The sequence below is a fragment of the Cupressus sempervirens genome, chromosome 10, assembly GCF_028749045.1.
Source record: "Cupressus sempervirens isolate cs-2001-9-10 chromosome 10, ASM2874904v1, whole genome shotgun sequence".
Classification (NCBI taxonomy): Eukaryota; Viridiplantae; Streptophyta; class Pinopsida; order Cupressales; family Cupressaceae; genus Cupressus; species Cupressus sempervirens.
Window position 1 is genome coordinate 944,890,040 of NC_143127.1, and position 13,813 is coordinate 944,903,852.

The 13,813-nt window shown below is 37.9% G+C and overlaps 1 protein-coding gene across 1 annotated transcript; it reads right to left on the bottom strand.

Annotated features, from left to right (window-relative positions):
* Window positions 1–2,148: 2,148 nt before the first annotated feature.
* LOC149537088 (E3 ubiquitin-protein ligase RING1-like) lies at window positions 2,149–3,478 on the bottom strand. Its single transcript, XM_089807073.1, has one exon. It carries the CDS (start codon window positions 3,262–3,264, stop codon window positions 2,281–2,283), a length of 984 nt encoding a protein of 327 aa, XP_089663199.1. The 5' UTR covers window positions 3,265–3,478; the 3' UTR covers window positions 2,149–2,280.
* Between the last annotated feature and the right edge of the window lie 10,335 nt (window positions 3,479–13,813).

Genomic DNA, 13,813 nt, shown 5'->3' on the forward strand with positions numbered 1-13,813 from the left:
TTAATGAGGGTATGGTTGGGGTGATCCTAGAGGTTCTTTCTTAGGATCCATACTGTTGACGTGGTGGTCAGCACCTCCTTCGAGGTTCACAACATGGCTTCTCTAACCCTAAGGTCCACCTCATTGATCTGAGATGTAACAATATTGTAGACCTAACTATCCAAGATTGCAAAATCTTATCTTGTTAGATTGTAGAGGAGTTGCAATGTGGTTAAGAATGATGGGGAAATAGGCAGAGTGGAATCCTTTAGGTATGAATGCCTCGAGGAGTGGAAGAAATGGGCTATTCTCCCATATAATGGATCAACATCCTCAAAACTAGTTGAAGATGGCGTGACATAATTTTGCACTTGAAAGAACAAGTGGAAAACACAAAGGAATAAAAACATTGATATAATTACATTAGGGGTTGTCTAAGTATTTTAATTAAGAGAGGCAAACCTAGAGGCCCCATTACTAATAAACAAGGTGAGGCTAACACTAAATGGCCAATTTATAAAATGTTTAAGGTACTCATGGTTACTACCTCCTATACCTTGATTGAGGAATGCGAAGGGAACTTGAATTTAGGAATAAAAAGTATGTAGTGAAGAAGCTTATTAACTCCTACATTTATAATTGAGGAAAAGAAGTTAATAAGGCAAAAAATTGGATAGATAAGGCAAAATAAAGGTGATAAACTTAAGGGATCAAAGCAATAGGATAAAATCAAAAGTAGTTTAAAATACAAATAAAAGAAAATCACATTAATACACACTGATATTAGTAGGTCAGAGACTATAGCAAAGTGGCAACTTGTAAGCCTCTCAAGAGGTCTTAGGTTTGACTCTACTCAATCTTGACATATAATAACAATTAATCTCAACAAATCATAATAGCTAGTCTATACTTTAACCTTTGATCTTTTATAATAATACGATTTAAATGAATGATGGAAAAAATAATTCTTAAAAGCTATCTAGAATTGCAACTATATCATAATTGTTCTCCTATTTAGACTTCAAGCTCATACTTATTAATTGCTTCAAATTTAGATTTTTAAAAATAAAAAAATTTCAAAGATCTATAATCTCTCTAATAAGATGAAACCTAATGATTATAATTCTCCACAAACTAGATAAGATCAATATAAGTATATTTTATATATTTAACCCTCATTAATAATATCAATGTTTGTCACTTAATTTATTTTATTTGACCCCTATCACTATTAAGATCCTATCACTATTAAAATCCAAGCTTAATTTATTTTATTTGACCCCTATCACTATTAAGACCCTATCACTATTAAAATCCAAGCTCTCCATTCTCCACACAACACAAATTCATTACAAATTCACAACTCAGGAGATCAATATAGATCTGATAAAACAATGTAGATTTCTTAAAACAAGAACATTCATGTCAACGGACAGTCAAATATACAATATATGCATACGAATATACGAATATACAGAACAAAGAAATGATAATATCGTAAATAGCGCGTTTATCACATTGCATTGCTTTGAGTACGAAACTAAGACACCTCAGTTTCGGATATCTTCAACAATTGCATCGCTAATCTGATTTTATGTTTTCAAATATTTTGAATGCCGGACGCGTTTCAATTGACACGAAAGGGAAACGGTAAAAACACTCAGTACGGCAGTTTTTAGAGCTGTTAGCAAGATGCATATAGTTAATGATTGTAGAACTTTACACTGAAATCTTGGGATATAGATGTATAAGAAATACTGACGAGGTCACTTTCGGGTTTTAACTTCACCAATTCCATCGCTAATCTCATTTAATATTTGGCAAAAATTTGAATGCCTGACTTTTCAACTTGACTCCAAAATTTAACCGTTACATCTCAAACTATACAATCACATGAATGGAAATGAGGGAAAAAAAGATCACCCAAAACAGAATTTTTTAGAGCCCTTTGTCGCAGTTTGCTGTATATTTTCATTCATCATAACTAACAATCCAGAGGAACCAACTAAAATTTTACCTCCCAGCAATTAAAAACAGCCCCTAAATCACATTCATTACGATGCCCAATCCCAAGATAGAAAATATAAACATGAATATAGAAACTGAAATCCAGAGAAATAAGAATCCACAAAACAACGCAATTAAAAAAGTTGGACCAGAGTAGAAGTGTAACATGAAACAAATTGAATAAATTAATTTCCCCCTCATTTTCCGAATTCATATCTCATATTTACAAATTAAGCCCAAAAGGGCGAAATTCCAAAATAAAAATTCAAATTCCTAACTCCCCACTAACACATTCTAACCTTGATGATTGCCATTGTTATCTTGCTGGTTGCTGTCATTGTTATTTCCATGTCGGAGGGCAGAGGAAAGAAAATTACCAATCATATTAAAGGGCATGGAAATCCTAAACCATCCATTTCCGTTACTCCCATCATTGCTTCCATCATTCCCACTCTCCCCCTCCGACCTGGACTCCTCAGATTGGGGTTTACCCGACCCCTCCTCAGCAGGCATCTGGAACCTGCACACTGGGCAAGAGCTGTGCATCTTCAGCCAGGGAACGATACAGTCACCATGATACAAATGCTTACACGGCAACTGACGTGTCTCTTCCCCGACTGTAAATTCCTCCTTGCAAACGGCACACTCGGAGGACATCTCGCATTTCAAATGCTCCTCCGTAATCCTAACCGCCGGCAGAGCTTCCACGGCCTCTCTGGCCGCCGGCGGAGTGCCGTAATGGTTTAGATCATTCTCCGCCAAACGCTGCAGCAAAGCCTCCATACCCTGCCCTATGAAATAGTCCCCCAGAGTCCCTGAAACAAGCGGCGAAACCCCTGTATTGGTCCCCCGCATCATAAACAGGGGAACGCCCATGGGATCAACCACCACAACGCCTCCGCTGCCGCCGCCATTTTCTTCATGCTCCGCCTCCTCGCTGAGATGCATCTCGTCCATTGCGGAGCCCAAAGCCTGCATCAGCTGCATCATCATCGGCGGCTGCTCCATCAACAACATTCTCGGCGCTCTTTCATCCGAGCTCCCCTCGACCCGTGCCCTCAAGCTCCCTCCGCCTAAAAGGGCCAAAATTCGGGGATCCATGTGACCGACAGGAGACTGCTGCTGCTGATTCTGCTCCGGCTGCCTCTCTTCTGGAGCCTCCAATTCTTCAACAAATTCGCCATGACAGAGCGAGCAGCAGATTTCATCTCCAATAATTGGCACAATCGTTTGTTCGCACTGATGGCACCAATACTGTGCACTCATCATTTCAGCCATTTGGCAACGATTGGACGCCGAGAAACTGAAAAAGAGAAAGAAAATAAATTGAAAGAGATTTGGGGAAAAAAACAGAACAGACACCTTCTTCTTGATGAATTTAAATTAAAGAACAAGTATTTTTGGGGTGTATATAAAGACTAAGCCTGGAAGGACCCAGAAGCAGGGGAAACTTCTAGAGACTTTCCGAGCCGCGTCGAAATCGTATTTGGAACAAGTAATTTTCCGAGCAATTGAGGAGTATTTACCGAACAGGGCCACGCCAGTTGTTGACGAGAACCAACGGTGGGCCGCTAATCGACGCGTTTCTTGACGTTTCAGGAATTAATTTTAATTTTGTTTATTTACGACATTTGATCTGTCCGTATGGAAATTTCTAGAGAATTAAATCCGTGGAAATTTTAAAAGCATTAGGTGCGCCGCACCACGACACCTTTAGAATGAAGAAACAAGGTGGCAACTTCCAACTTGGAAGAGTCCTGACTTTTTCCGAACGAGTTGTTGGCACAAGGAATATTTCGATTCCTGGCTTTGTTGTAGGTTCATGTTTCCATCGCTTCAAGGACCAAGGTAAATTGCTTTACTCTTTCGTACAAGCGGTGCATTCATCTCCTCCTAGTCCCCTAACGATCTTTGGGCAAGTGATAAATGTTTTTCTCCCAAGACCCAGAGAGCTCGTAAATTTTGGGACTTTTGTTGGGATATTGAATTCTACGTGTTAAGGTAGGGGATAACAATTGAACTTTCAATTGTAAGGCATTGATTACTTTAAAGCAAGGGAGCTTAGGTTTGGGTATCTAGAGTCTATTATGTGAGATTTTATTAGTATCTAAGGTTTCACATTATATTCTATGATCTACTCTAACAATGAGAGAGTTGTAGGAGAATGAATAATAATAAAAGATTTTAATAATGTTCAAAAAGTCAAAGTAGTTTACGATCAAAGCTTATGACTGGAATGAATGGCCTTTCATCTTGGCCCTACATCAAGCAGTTGGATTTGGTCCAGTCTTTTGCAACTAGTTCAGATGCTCTTTGGTAATGCCTCTGTGTGTATTACCATTAATGGTTGGCAATCCAAAGCCTTTTGGCTATATAGATCTATCATCAAGACTGTCTTTTAACGCATTCTCTTTATGTGTTGGAGGCTGAAGGGTTTGACTATCTTCTTACCAATGTACTCTCTCTTGAGGTCTGGTGCGTGCCATTTCTCTTTTAGATTCCACCACACAGCTCGTGAATGGCCATTTTGCTGACGATTCCTTTCTTACTCTATTGGAGGATGAAGACAATATTACCAACACCCTTCAATGCTTGGATACTTTTTGCCTTGCCTCGAGGTCTACTATTCAATGGCACAAAACCCTTTGTTACAGACAATCCTTCTTATTAGGCCCTCAATGGTTGCAACATGACGGATGGAAATGGGTTCAACATGGCGAAATCTTTAAGTTCTTGGGCATTCCATTTGCTTTTCAAGCCTACCCGGTGGAGTTGTGAAATGTTGTCTTGGCACAGATTGAGAAGAAATTGGACTATTGGATCACCAAGCCTCTCCCCCTTGTAGGAAAATTTCAGGTTTGTTCTAAAGTCTTGGCTACTATGCATGTCTACTACTTGTGTTAGGTCCCTTCCAAAGCTTCATGCCTCAAGCTCAAACACATTCTGAGGGATTTCTTCTGGGCCTCTGACACTATGCATCACAACTTTCACAGAGTTGCCTAGGATTTCTGTTGTTCTCCCAAAGACTCTGGTCATCTTGGGTTGCTTTCCACTTGCAAGCAAGGAATTGCCCTCTATGCTTAGTGGGTCATTCAAGCTTTCACTGGTGATAAGACCTAGAAAATTTTGTTGCAACATTACATTTCTTCAGGCTTTTTGATCAATTGACCTACCTCGAAGGGGATTGGATTTCAGACCCTTCTTGTGACCACTGAACCTATGCAAGTTAAGGGCACTTTTGTTGCTAAAAGAATTTCGATATCCTAAGAAGCCATCAAGTCGTGGCTTCGCTAGGCTGGTAATGAGTTCAAAGATAGGCTCTTTATGAACCAACAAAACCTGTGGTGGTTTCCCTTGTTTGCTATTCAAGATGTTCCACTAGCTGAAATTCAAGGAGCTAGCGCACTACGTTTATTTCGACAGGGAATCAAGACACCCAAAGATTTATTTTCTAGGGTGTCTATGAACCTCTGCTCATGGGAGGACCTACAGGTGCATTTCAAGCTTATCAATCCAGATTGACAGAGAGTTAATCTTCTAGTTTCTATGGTGCTTGCCCATTTGTTACACAATCTTGATATTCACTCATCTTGCCCATGATGGAAAGATTGGAAGTAGTATCCTACCACTCCTATGACCAGTTACAAACCCAAGTTGGGCTATCAATGGTTGGTCCCTACATTCTGATGGTTGATACTCTCAATCAGCGTTGACATTTACAATCCTCTCATAAGACTTGGAGTCTTAGATTTGCTACAGTATGGTACACCATCACAGAGCCAAAGATTGTTCACTTTGCATGGTGTCTCCTTTTCCAGGGGCTGCCATTAGGCCCTCGACTCCGACATCTGGGAGTTTCGGACCCTAAATGTCCTTTTTGAGGGTAGTCTTAAAGTTCCTGCATATTTTTTGGTTATGCAAGCGAGCCCAAAATTATTGGCTCTAAATCCATATTTTTTCAAGCTTTTTCGTTCGAAGACTTTTACATGGAATATGGTTGTGCTGGAAGATTCACCCAGGCTTCCCTTTAAATATTCCCAGATATGGCATGTTTTCAGAATGGAGATTTTATTTACTATTTGGAAGGACTACAATGTTGTTTTATTCTCTCACAACTTTCTTGATATACATGTTATGTACTCTAAAGCACGTATTTGCAATAATATCATGATGCCCATCCAAGTACAAATAGATAAGGTTGTACTGGAGGTTGCTCACCTACAAGCTCTTTTAGCACATTGGGAAAATGCCCCTTGTATGGTTGCCCACGTGCCACTAGATGCCTTATCCGGTGATTGCACTCCTCCTCACGATCACCAAAGAGGCTAGAGCAACTCTGCATGTCACTCGCATACTCTCAGGTCGCAACCTCATCATCGCTCTCCTAGTGGTAGTTTCAGTGGTCATCATCACTCGACCTCGCCTCCGCAGAGATTAGGATCAGGTTGGTCCCCTATGGCTCCTCTTGCTGCCCCTGATGCAGGTTGGTCATATGTGCCTTGAGACCCCAAGTGGGCTTTCCCTCAGCTGGACTTAGCTATCTCTCCTCCCAAGACGAAGGGAGAAAAAGAAATTGATGCTACTATTGTCACTCTTGATGATGGTTGGGTTCCCCTTGAGCCAACTGCCAACCCCAAGGACTTCTGGGGTTCTGATGATAAAGACCCTACCTTAGATGGCACTACTCTTGCAGCCTGAGGGATTTATGTATTTTGTTAATGTTTTTAATTTATGAATAGTTGTCTTATCTAGCTTTGTGCTAACTAAACTCACGAGGTGATCTTGTTAGAGTAATTAGATATTTCCTAATTAACTCTAGTTTTCTTAAGCTAAAACTTAGGCATATAATAATTAATTCTTTTATCAATTATTATGATGCAACCTAGGTTAGACCTTTTTCGGGTTTCAATCTCCTTTATAAGGACAATCTCTCTTTGTAACTATTGATTGGTTCACTTTTGATTATAACAATTTCTCTTTTTGCTCATCAAGAATGTCTCATCTATGGATCTGGCAATTCCAGCCTCCATAGCTTTTTTCTTATCTCTTCTCTAATAGATTTTTGCATGCAAGTGATTCTTGGGAGTTGTGTGGTTGATCTTTCATCAACTTCAACATGGTAACAAAGCTTCAGATCTTCATGCCCTTGTTCTGTTTGTGAAAGATTGGCATCGATTTTTAGATCTGAGTTTTCAACATATTTTTTATTAGATCTGGGGGGTCGCTAATTTTTGAGGCACTTTGAGCAAAAATTGACATCACCTTGAGCTCAAAATGTTTGAAAACCCCCATTTCCATATAAAATACATCTAGTTTGGACGTTGTTGAGATCTTAGGCAAAAAAAAATTGCACCTAGGCCATTTTTTTACTTGGGCACACAAATCGATGCATTTCAAAGGAGGAGGCATTTTTTTATTTTAAAAAAGAGGAAGGCTTTTTTCTTAAGAGGACATTTTTTTAAGGGATGGATCCCTGCAAACTCCTTTCCTAGTGGCCTTGTACTTCCTTGGGCCCCTTTTGTAGCCATCGTACTCCCTTTTCCCTTGCTTCATCTTAGATCGTGTAGGTTATGAGGGAACAACTTGTGTATCTACGTGTGTAGGTGTGACAGGTCAGATTGTCACCATCAGCATCACTAGCTTGTACTTCCATAAGCCAATAAACCCTAGCATGTTTCTAACTCCAAGCGCTCAACATGATTTTTTTGGGCATCTTTGATTGTCTAGCATGTATAGGCTTCATTACCTATTTTGGAAGGTGTTGTGCATTCAGTTGTTGTATGGGCCCCCTGATCTCCTTCCTCGATCAAATTACAATTACTTTCTCCAGCTAGTGGGTGTGATTTATTTTTTGGAGTGCATGGAATCAAGGCCACGTGGCTTGCATAACTTCCCATGTCTGATATTGGACCATGTGATCTTGCATTAATTTTAGGTACGTTGTTTGGAGCCCGTAATTCACATGATTCCATACTTCACAAACTCCAAACCTGCTTGAACCTTGCCATCGACTATGCCACCAGAATTTGGGTAATGGGGATTTTGGAGATCACGCCTTGTTTTTGGTGCCCATGACGCCCATGACCTTCATGCACCACCTGTCCTAAAATGTGGTCATCGATAGTAAATGCAACATCCTTAGTGACACCTTTTGCCCTCCATCTATCCAAAAGAAGTCGTTAATGATGCACCACTTATTTTGAGTGCCATGTAGCCTGCACTCAACTATGATTGCAACAAATTTGGGTATAAAAGATGCATTTTTTTAGAAGTTTTTGATGTCTCCTTATGCTAAAGGGAGTCCTCATAGAAGTGGTTCACCTCATATGCAATCATCTCTACCTCACCGAGATCATCGAGCATCTCCTTATGGCCATGGAAGTCCTATTGGTAGAGGTGCATTTGTTTCATTTTTGGCGCCCCGTCCTTTGTTCACGAGCACCATTCTCTGGTGAAGGCTAAGAGAAAGGGCATGACCAGAGCTTTTTTTGGGGCCCTGTGATCGATTGTTTGGTCCTATATCTGCAAGTACCTGATTAAGCCACCACTAATGTTCTAGTTTCAACATGCGTTGATTAGTCTATTTTAGTTTTGGGATTGCCATTTTAATTAGCAAGTTATTTAACTATTGGAGCACATGCTCTCTGATCTTTCCACTGTTCTTTGTCCACGTGGAGCCTAAATGATCGATAACTCATCATTGCATGTGATGTCTTGTTTTAAGGTGCACTCCCACCATTTTTTAATGGTAGTTATTTTGAGTAACCAATGGACTTTTGTGACCTTGGTGAGCAGGCCCTTCTCTTAGCCATGTCACCTATGGTTCCCCACCATGCAAGGCACATTTTTAATAGTCAAACCAACCTCCCCACATGTAGTCTATTTATTTAGCATTTTCATGTGTTGGGGCCATTTTTTTGGATGCATGAGTTATGAAGCATTTCGGGTGGAGAGCTTGTTTAAAGTCTAGATTTTGATAGACTTTTGGTGATCGCTCATTGTTTTTGGCACCCTTTTTGTTTGGGCATTGCATGTGTGACCAAGTTCCAGTGTTATTCCAAAATTGATAGGCATTTCTAATTTCTTTTGATGTTTTATTTTTAAACACATGGCGTACTTTTATTGGTCACCAGATTTAGTTTTTTGGCATTGACCCTTTGATCCAGTCACGATGACTTTTCAACATCTTGTTTTATTTTTGGTGACTAGATTTCTTTTTTAGTAGGGGTCATTTTAAGGATTTTTTTTCCTTGACGTCCATTTGACTGTCAAATTTGGGCTCGTCACTTGCTAATATTAGTGCCATGTCAGCATTGCATCAACACTCTTGTCACCCCTACAGACTCTGTTTGGACTTGCTTTTGCATTTTTGCACATATCTCGAGCATACAAACTCCATTTTCCAAAAACAAGATATCGTTAAAAAGTGGGTTCCAATCTCGTCATAGTGGTATAGGTGATTTTCAGTTTGATGCTTTTTTATGGATTTTTTTGCTGTCAAAGTCAAGTGTATAGTTTTTCACTCTAAGAGGCATATCTTGAGCATCCAATCTCCAATTTGGGAATTATTTATATCATTGGAAAGGTCTTTTAGATCTCTTTCCAGTGATGTTGGTTGTCCTCCCAGATTTTGCTCCAAACACAATCTATTCAATCTTTTGCATTTTTGCATTCTAGTGGATATTTTGGTTGTTTCGAGTCTGAGGATCGATTTCGTTGCTTAAAATGATTCGTCATGACTTATACTATCTATTGTATTAGTCTTATGTTTCTTCTAGTCTATTTAGACATTTTTGTATGCATTCTTACAAACACATTTAGATAAAGTGTCATATGCCATCTGTATTTTCGTTTCAATTATTTTGCCTTCTAATTCAAGTAGTGTCATCTGAGGAAACTCATGTAGATTATTGTATTCTTTGGATTTACCATATCTTGTAGCTTATTGTACATGCACTACTCTTATTAAAGTGCCATGGGGGTTGACATTTTTGCCTTTGTTTGTCATCTTCCTTTGTCTGGTAAGTTTCCCTTATGTGACATTAGCCTCATGACATGTCTGAGATTGATCACCTTAGTACGCATATGTATTTTTTGTGCGTCTTGATCATGGTTCCTTGACATACAGTTCTTTTGGCCAACTTTTTCAATTGCCTGTCACCTCACCCTTATTTTCATTGGGGGGGTTCTTATGTTGTTTCTCATGCTTCCTTGGTTTGATGGAGTGAGCTATGTATTTAGTATTTGTTCCTATGTACTAAGCAGATGTAGTGTCTGAGTACATATGCATTTTGGTGAGATAGATCATTTACAATATTAACACTCTTCTTTTCGTTCCTACTTTGGATGCAACCTTCCATGTTTTATTAATCGACTCTTTAGGCTTTGGTGTTTCATGCCATCTGTATCTTCAAGTTTAGTTGTTTGCCTTTGTGTGCCTCCTGATTTGATGTAGATTATAGTCTTCTCTACCTGGTCAGGTTCAAAGGATCTTCAAATCAACAATTACTTTTGATAGAGCTTTGCAGATTTTACATACTTCAGTTGTGCTCTTCATGATCATCTTTTATTCCTATCTTCCAGGACATTCCCTAGTTTGGAGGCTTCTTTAATCCTTCACTAGTTCTTTTTAGAATGTTTTCCATCTCTTTTTGGAGTAGATTTTTTCCTATGTGGTTTTCTCTATTTCTCCTCTTTTCAAAGATTTGGTTGTGCTTGAGTACCTCATCAAGCTTTGTTTGTCAAGACCCAAATTTACTTTCGGTAGTAGTTTCTAGGTTTTTAGCTACTCCCTAAGTTTATCTCAAAGGGGAGTGCTAGACTAATTAGATATTTCCTAATTAACTCTAGATTTCTTAAGCTAAAATTTAGGCATTTAATAATTAATTCTTTTATTATGATACAACTTAGGTTAGACCTTTTTCAGGTTTTGATCTCCTTTATAAGGACAATCTCTCTTTGTAATTATTGATTGATTCACTTTTGATTATAGAAATTTCTCTTTTTCTCATCAATAATGTCTCATCTATGGATTTGGCAATTCCAACCTCCATAGCTTTTTGCTTCTCTCTTTTTTGATAGGTGTTTGCATGCAGGTGATTCTTGGGAGTTATGGGGTTGATCTTTTATCAACTTCAATAGATCTTGTATCCCTCGACCCCTTTTTTGTATATATGTATCTTTAATATTTAATTAATAGAGAAGGTGTATTCATAATAAAAAAGTAGTTTGTAGGACACCTTCAAAGTAGCACACTATATTATATTCTATATAGTCATCTCAACAATTTCTCCTTGCAAAAGTTGGGTCCCTTTTTTTTGTGCTACATAGTTCTTTGCTCTAGGGTATTTTCCACCTTGCTTTGTTCCTTTTCATAAGAATTTGGTATTTCAATCTCCTACTCTTTGACTTGATCAAATTATGATGTAAGTAATATGAGTATGAAGCTCGTTTAATGCACTTTACCTGACATACTATTAAAGCCCATAAATAACACATTTCTACTCACAAAGCATTCTCTTAAATAACATAGGGCCTCCTTGTTAACCAAGCTTCCGGCCAATGATCAATGTGATCATTCAAGCCTATGTTGGTGTCCAATTTTCTTGCTACTTCTTAATCATTTTCACCATCTTTGTTCTTTGAAGGAAGGATTCTATCTTTTATCCATGTGTTTGTTGACAATTAGCTATATGTAGATATGTAAATTTTGTTATTAATGACAACACACGATGTACATACTTGTAGTAAACCTTGGAAATAAAGATACTTAGCTTTTTGGTACTTAGAAAATTGTCTAAGTATGCAAATGGTTTATAATAGTGTATTGTTTTATATGTAAAATGTTTCTGACATCATATTATGACTAGCGAGGTTAGATGTAGACAATATATATGTTGGTGATGATGTGTATAAACTCAGACTTTAGTATAGATAGTGTGGAAGAATGATAATTAAGATGTATAGGACATTAGAATGAAAGGTAAAGGAATTATTGTGTTTACAAAATAATTACTTGACCAATTAGGGCTGACATCCTAGATATTTACTCTAAGTTGGAAAAGTATATTGTGGTCTTAGCCAACCTAGCAGCAATTTGTGAAAAGGCATGATATTTATGCAAAGGATATCTTGCGAGGATTAAGTGTGTGTTTTTTATGTGAAAGTGATATGCAAAATTTTTGTGAAGTGATATATGCAAAGTTTTTGAGAACCTAATTTTTTGATCCCAGATTGAGCTCGGGTTAGAGATCAGCTAATAAGAACTTAAAACATCTATACTATGGTGAACAAGGTGTGATGAATGTGACACCACTATCATTTGGTGAAGCGTACGGTGTATCTATTGCATAAACTCTTACAAGTCAAAGAATTTAATATGTTGTTATATCAATAGAGAAACCTAGTGAACCTAAGAGGAAGTTTGAGAGGTTAAAAAAAATTGAGACTCACAAGGCAAAGAGAGTTACGCAACAAGCTACTGGACCTCACAAAAGGAAGAAGGAATTGTTAACAATTGAAGATTCTAGCAAGGAAGAAGTAGAAGAAGAAGAAGTCAAACAACTAGAAAATATTACTATTTCCAAGCAGCCAACAGGTAAAACAAGAACCATGGAAACCAAACAGAGAGAAGATAGATGTAGCCATTGTCAATGAAGGAAACTTTGTGCAGATGAACAAGTTTTATGATTTATACAATGATATTGAGAGTATTAAAGGCATGATGAATAAAAAATTCTATGATAGACTTATAGCTAAGAAGGAACCAATTCATGAAAAAGACATAAAACTTTGGAAGTATCAGTAAGTGGTGATACTATGCAGATTGGCAGACAAATGTTACTATTAACATTGATGAAAATCCTTTCAATCAGACCGAATCTTATTTAAAAGATATTCATAGTAAATTGAGACTAATTGAAGAAGAGAAAAGGCAGTTAGAAGAAGAAAAGAAAAAGGTTGAAGAAGCCAAGTTGAAATTGCTTGAAGAGGAGAAGAAGCATAAAGAAGAAGAAAAGAGGAGAAAAGAAGAAATAGAAAAGAAATTGGAAGAAGGAAAGAAAGAAAAGAAAGAGAGGAGAAAGAAGAAGCAAAGAGAAAATCAAAGAAGGCAACAGAGAAGAAACAAGAGGAATATGAGCTGAAAGCATCTAACTCATCCATGTAAGCAAACTTGCAACAAAGAATATAACTGTTTTTACATACCCATAATATTTATGAAATAAATATGCAATTAAAATCCACATACAAGAGAATAGACAACATACCCACAAAAATGTGACAAGATATACCTTGGGAAACCCTCATTGAGGGAAAAACCCAGCCTCCAAAAGTATCCATCACCATGTATTATTCAGTAAAAACACCATTGCAATACAACTACGGAAGCCTTCAATACCATAACCACTACCAAGAAATCTATGTGAACAAGCATGAATCCACACATCCCATGCCATGCTTCCAACCTTCACAAATGCTCCCTTGGCTAACTTGTCAAGCCTTGTCCCGCTTGACTCTTTCCCTTTTTGCCTTCTGTCTTATCTCTACAACTACCCTTGTAGTTGCTTATATGGTAGCAAGTCCCACAAAACCACCAAGTGGTATTATGTAAACCATGTGCTACCTAACCCATTGACCCCACATTTAATATTGGAAATATATTTCTTTTCCCCAATATCAAATAATTACATCAAATATTATCGCAATATTACAATACAACTAATTGAGTATATCCCATGGGAATCTTTGCATGTTGCATATCCATCTAGGTGCAATATCACATAATAAAATAAAATAATACAATATAAAAATACTATGAAATGTGTGC

Excerpts from the sequence above, each read along its gene's own strand:
- LOC149537088 (XM_089807073.1), bottom strand. The coding sequence starts at position 3,264 with ATGGCTGAAATGATGAGTGCACAGTATTGGTGCCATCAGTGCGAACAA.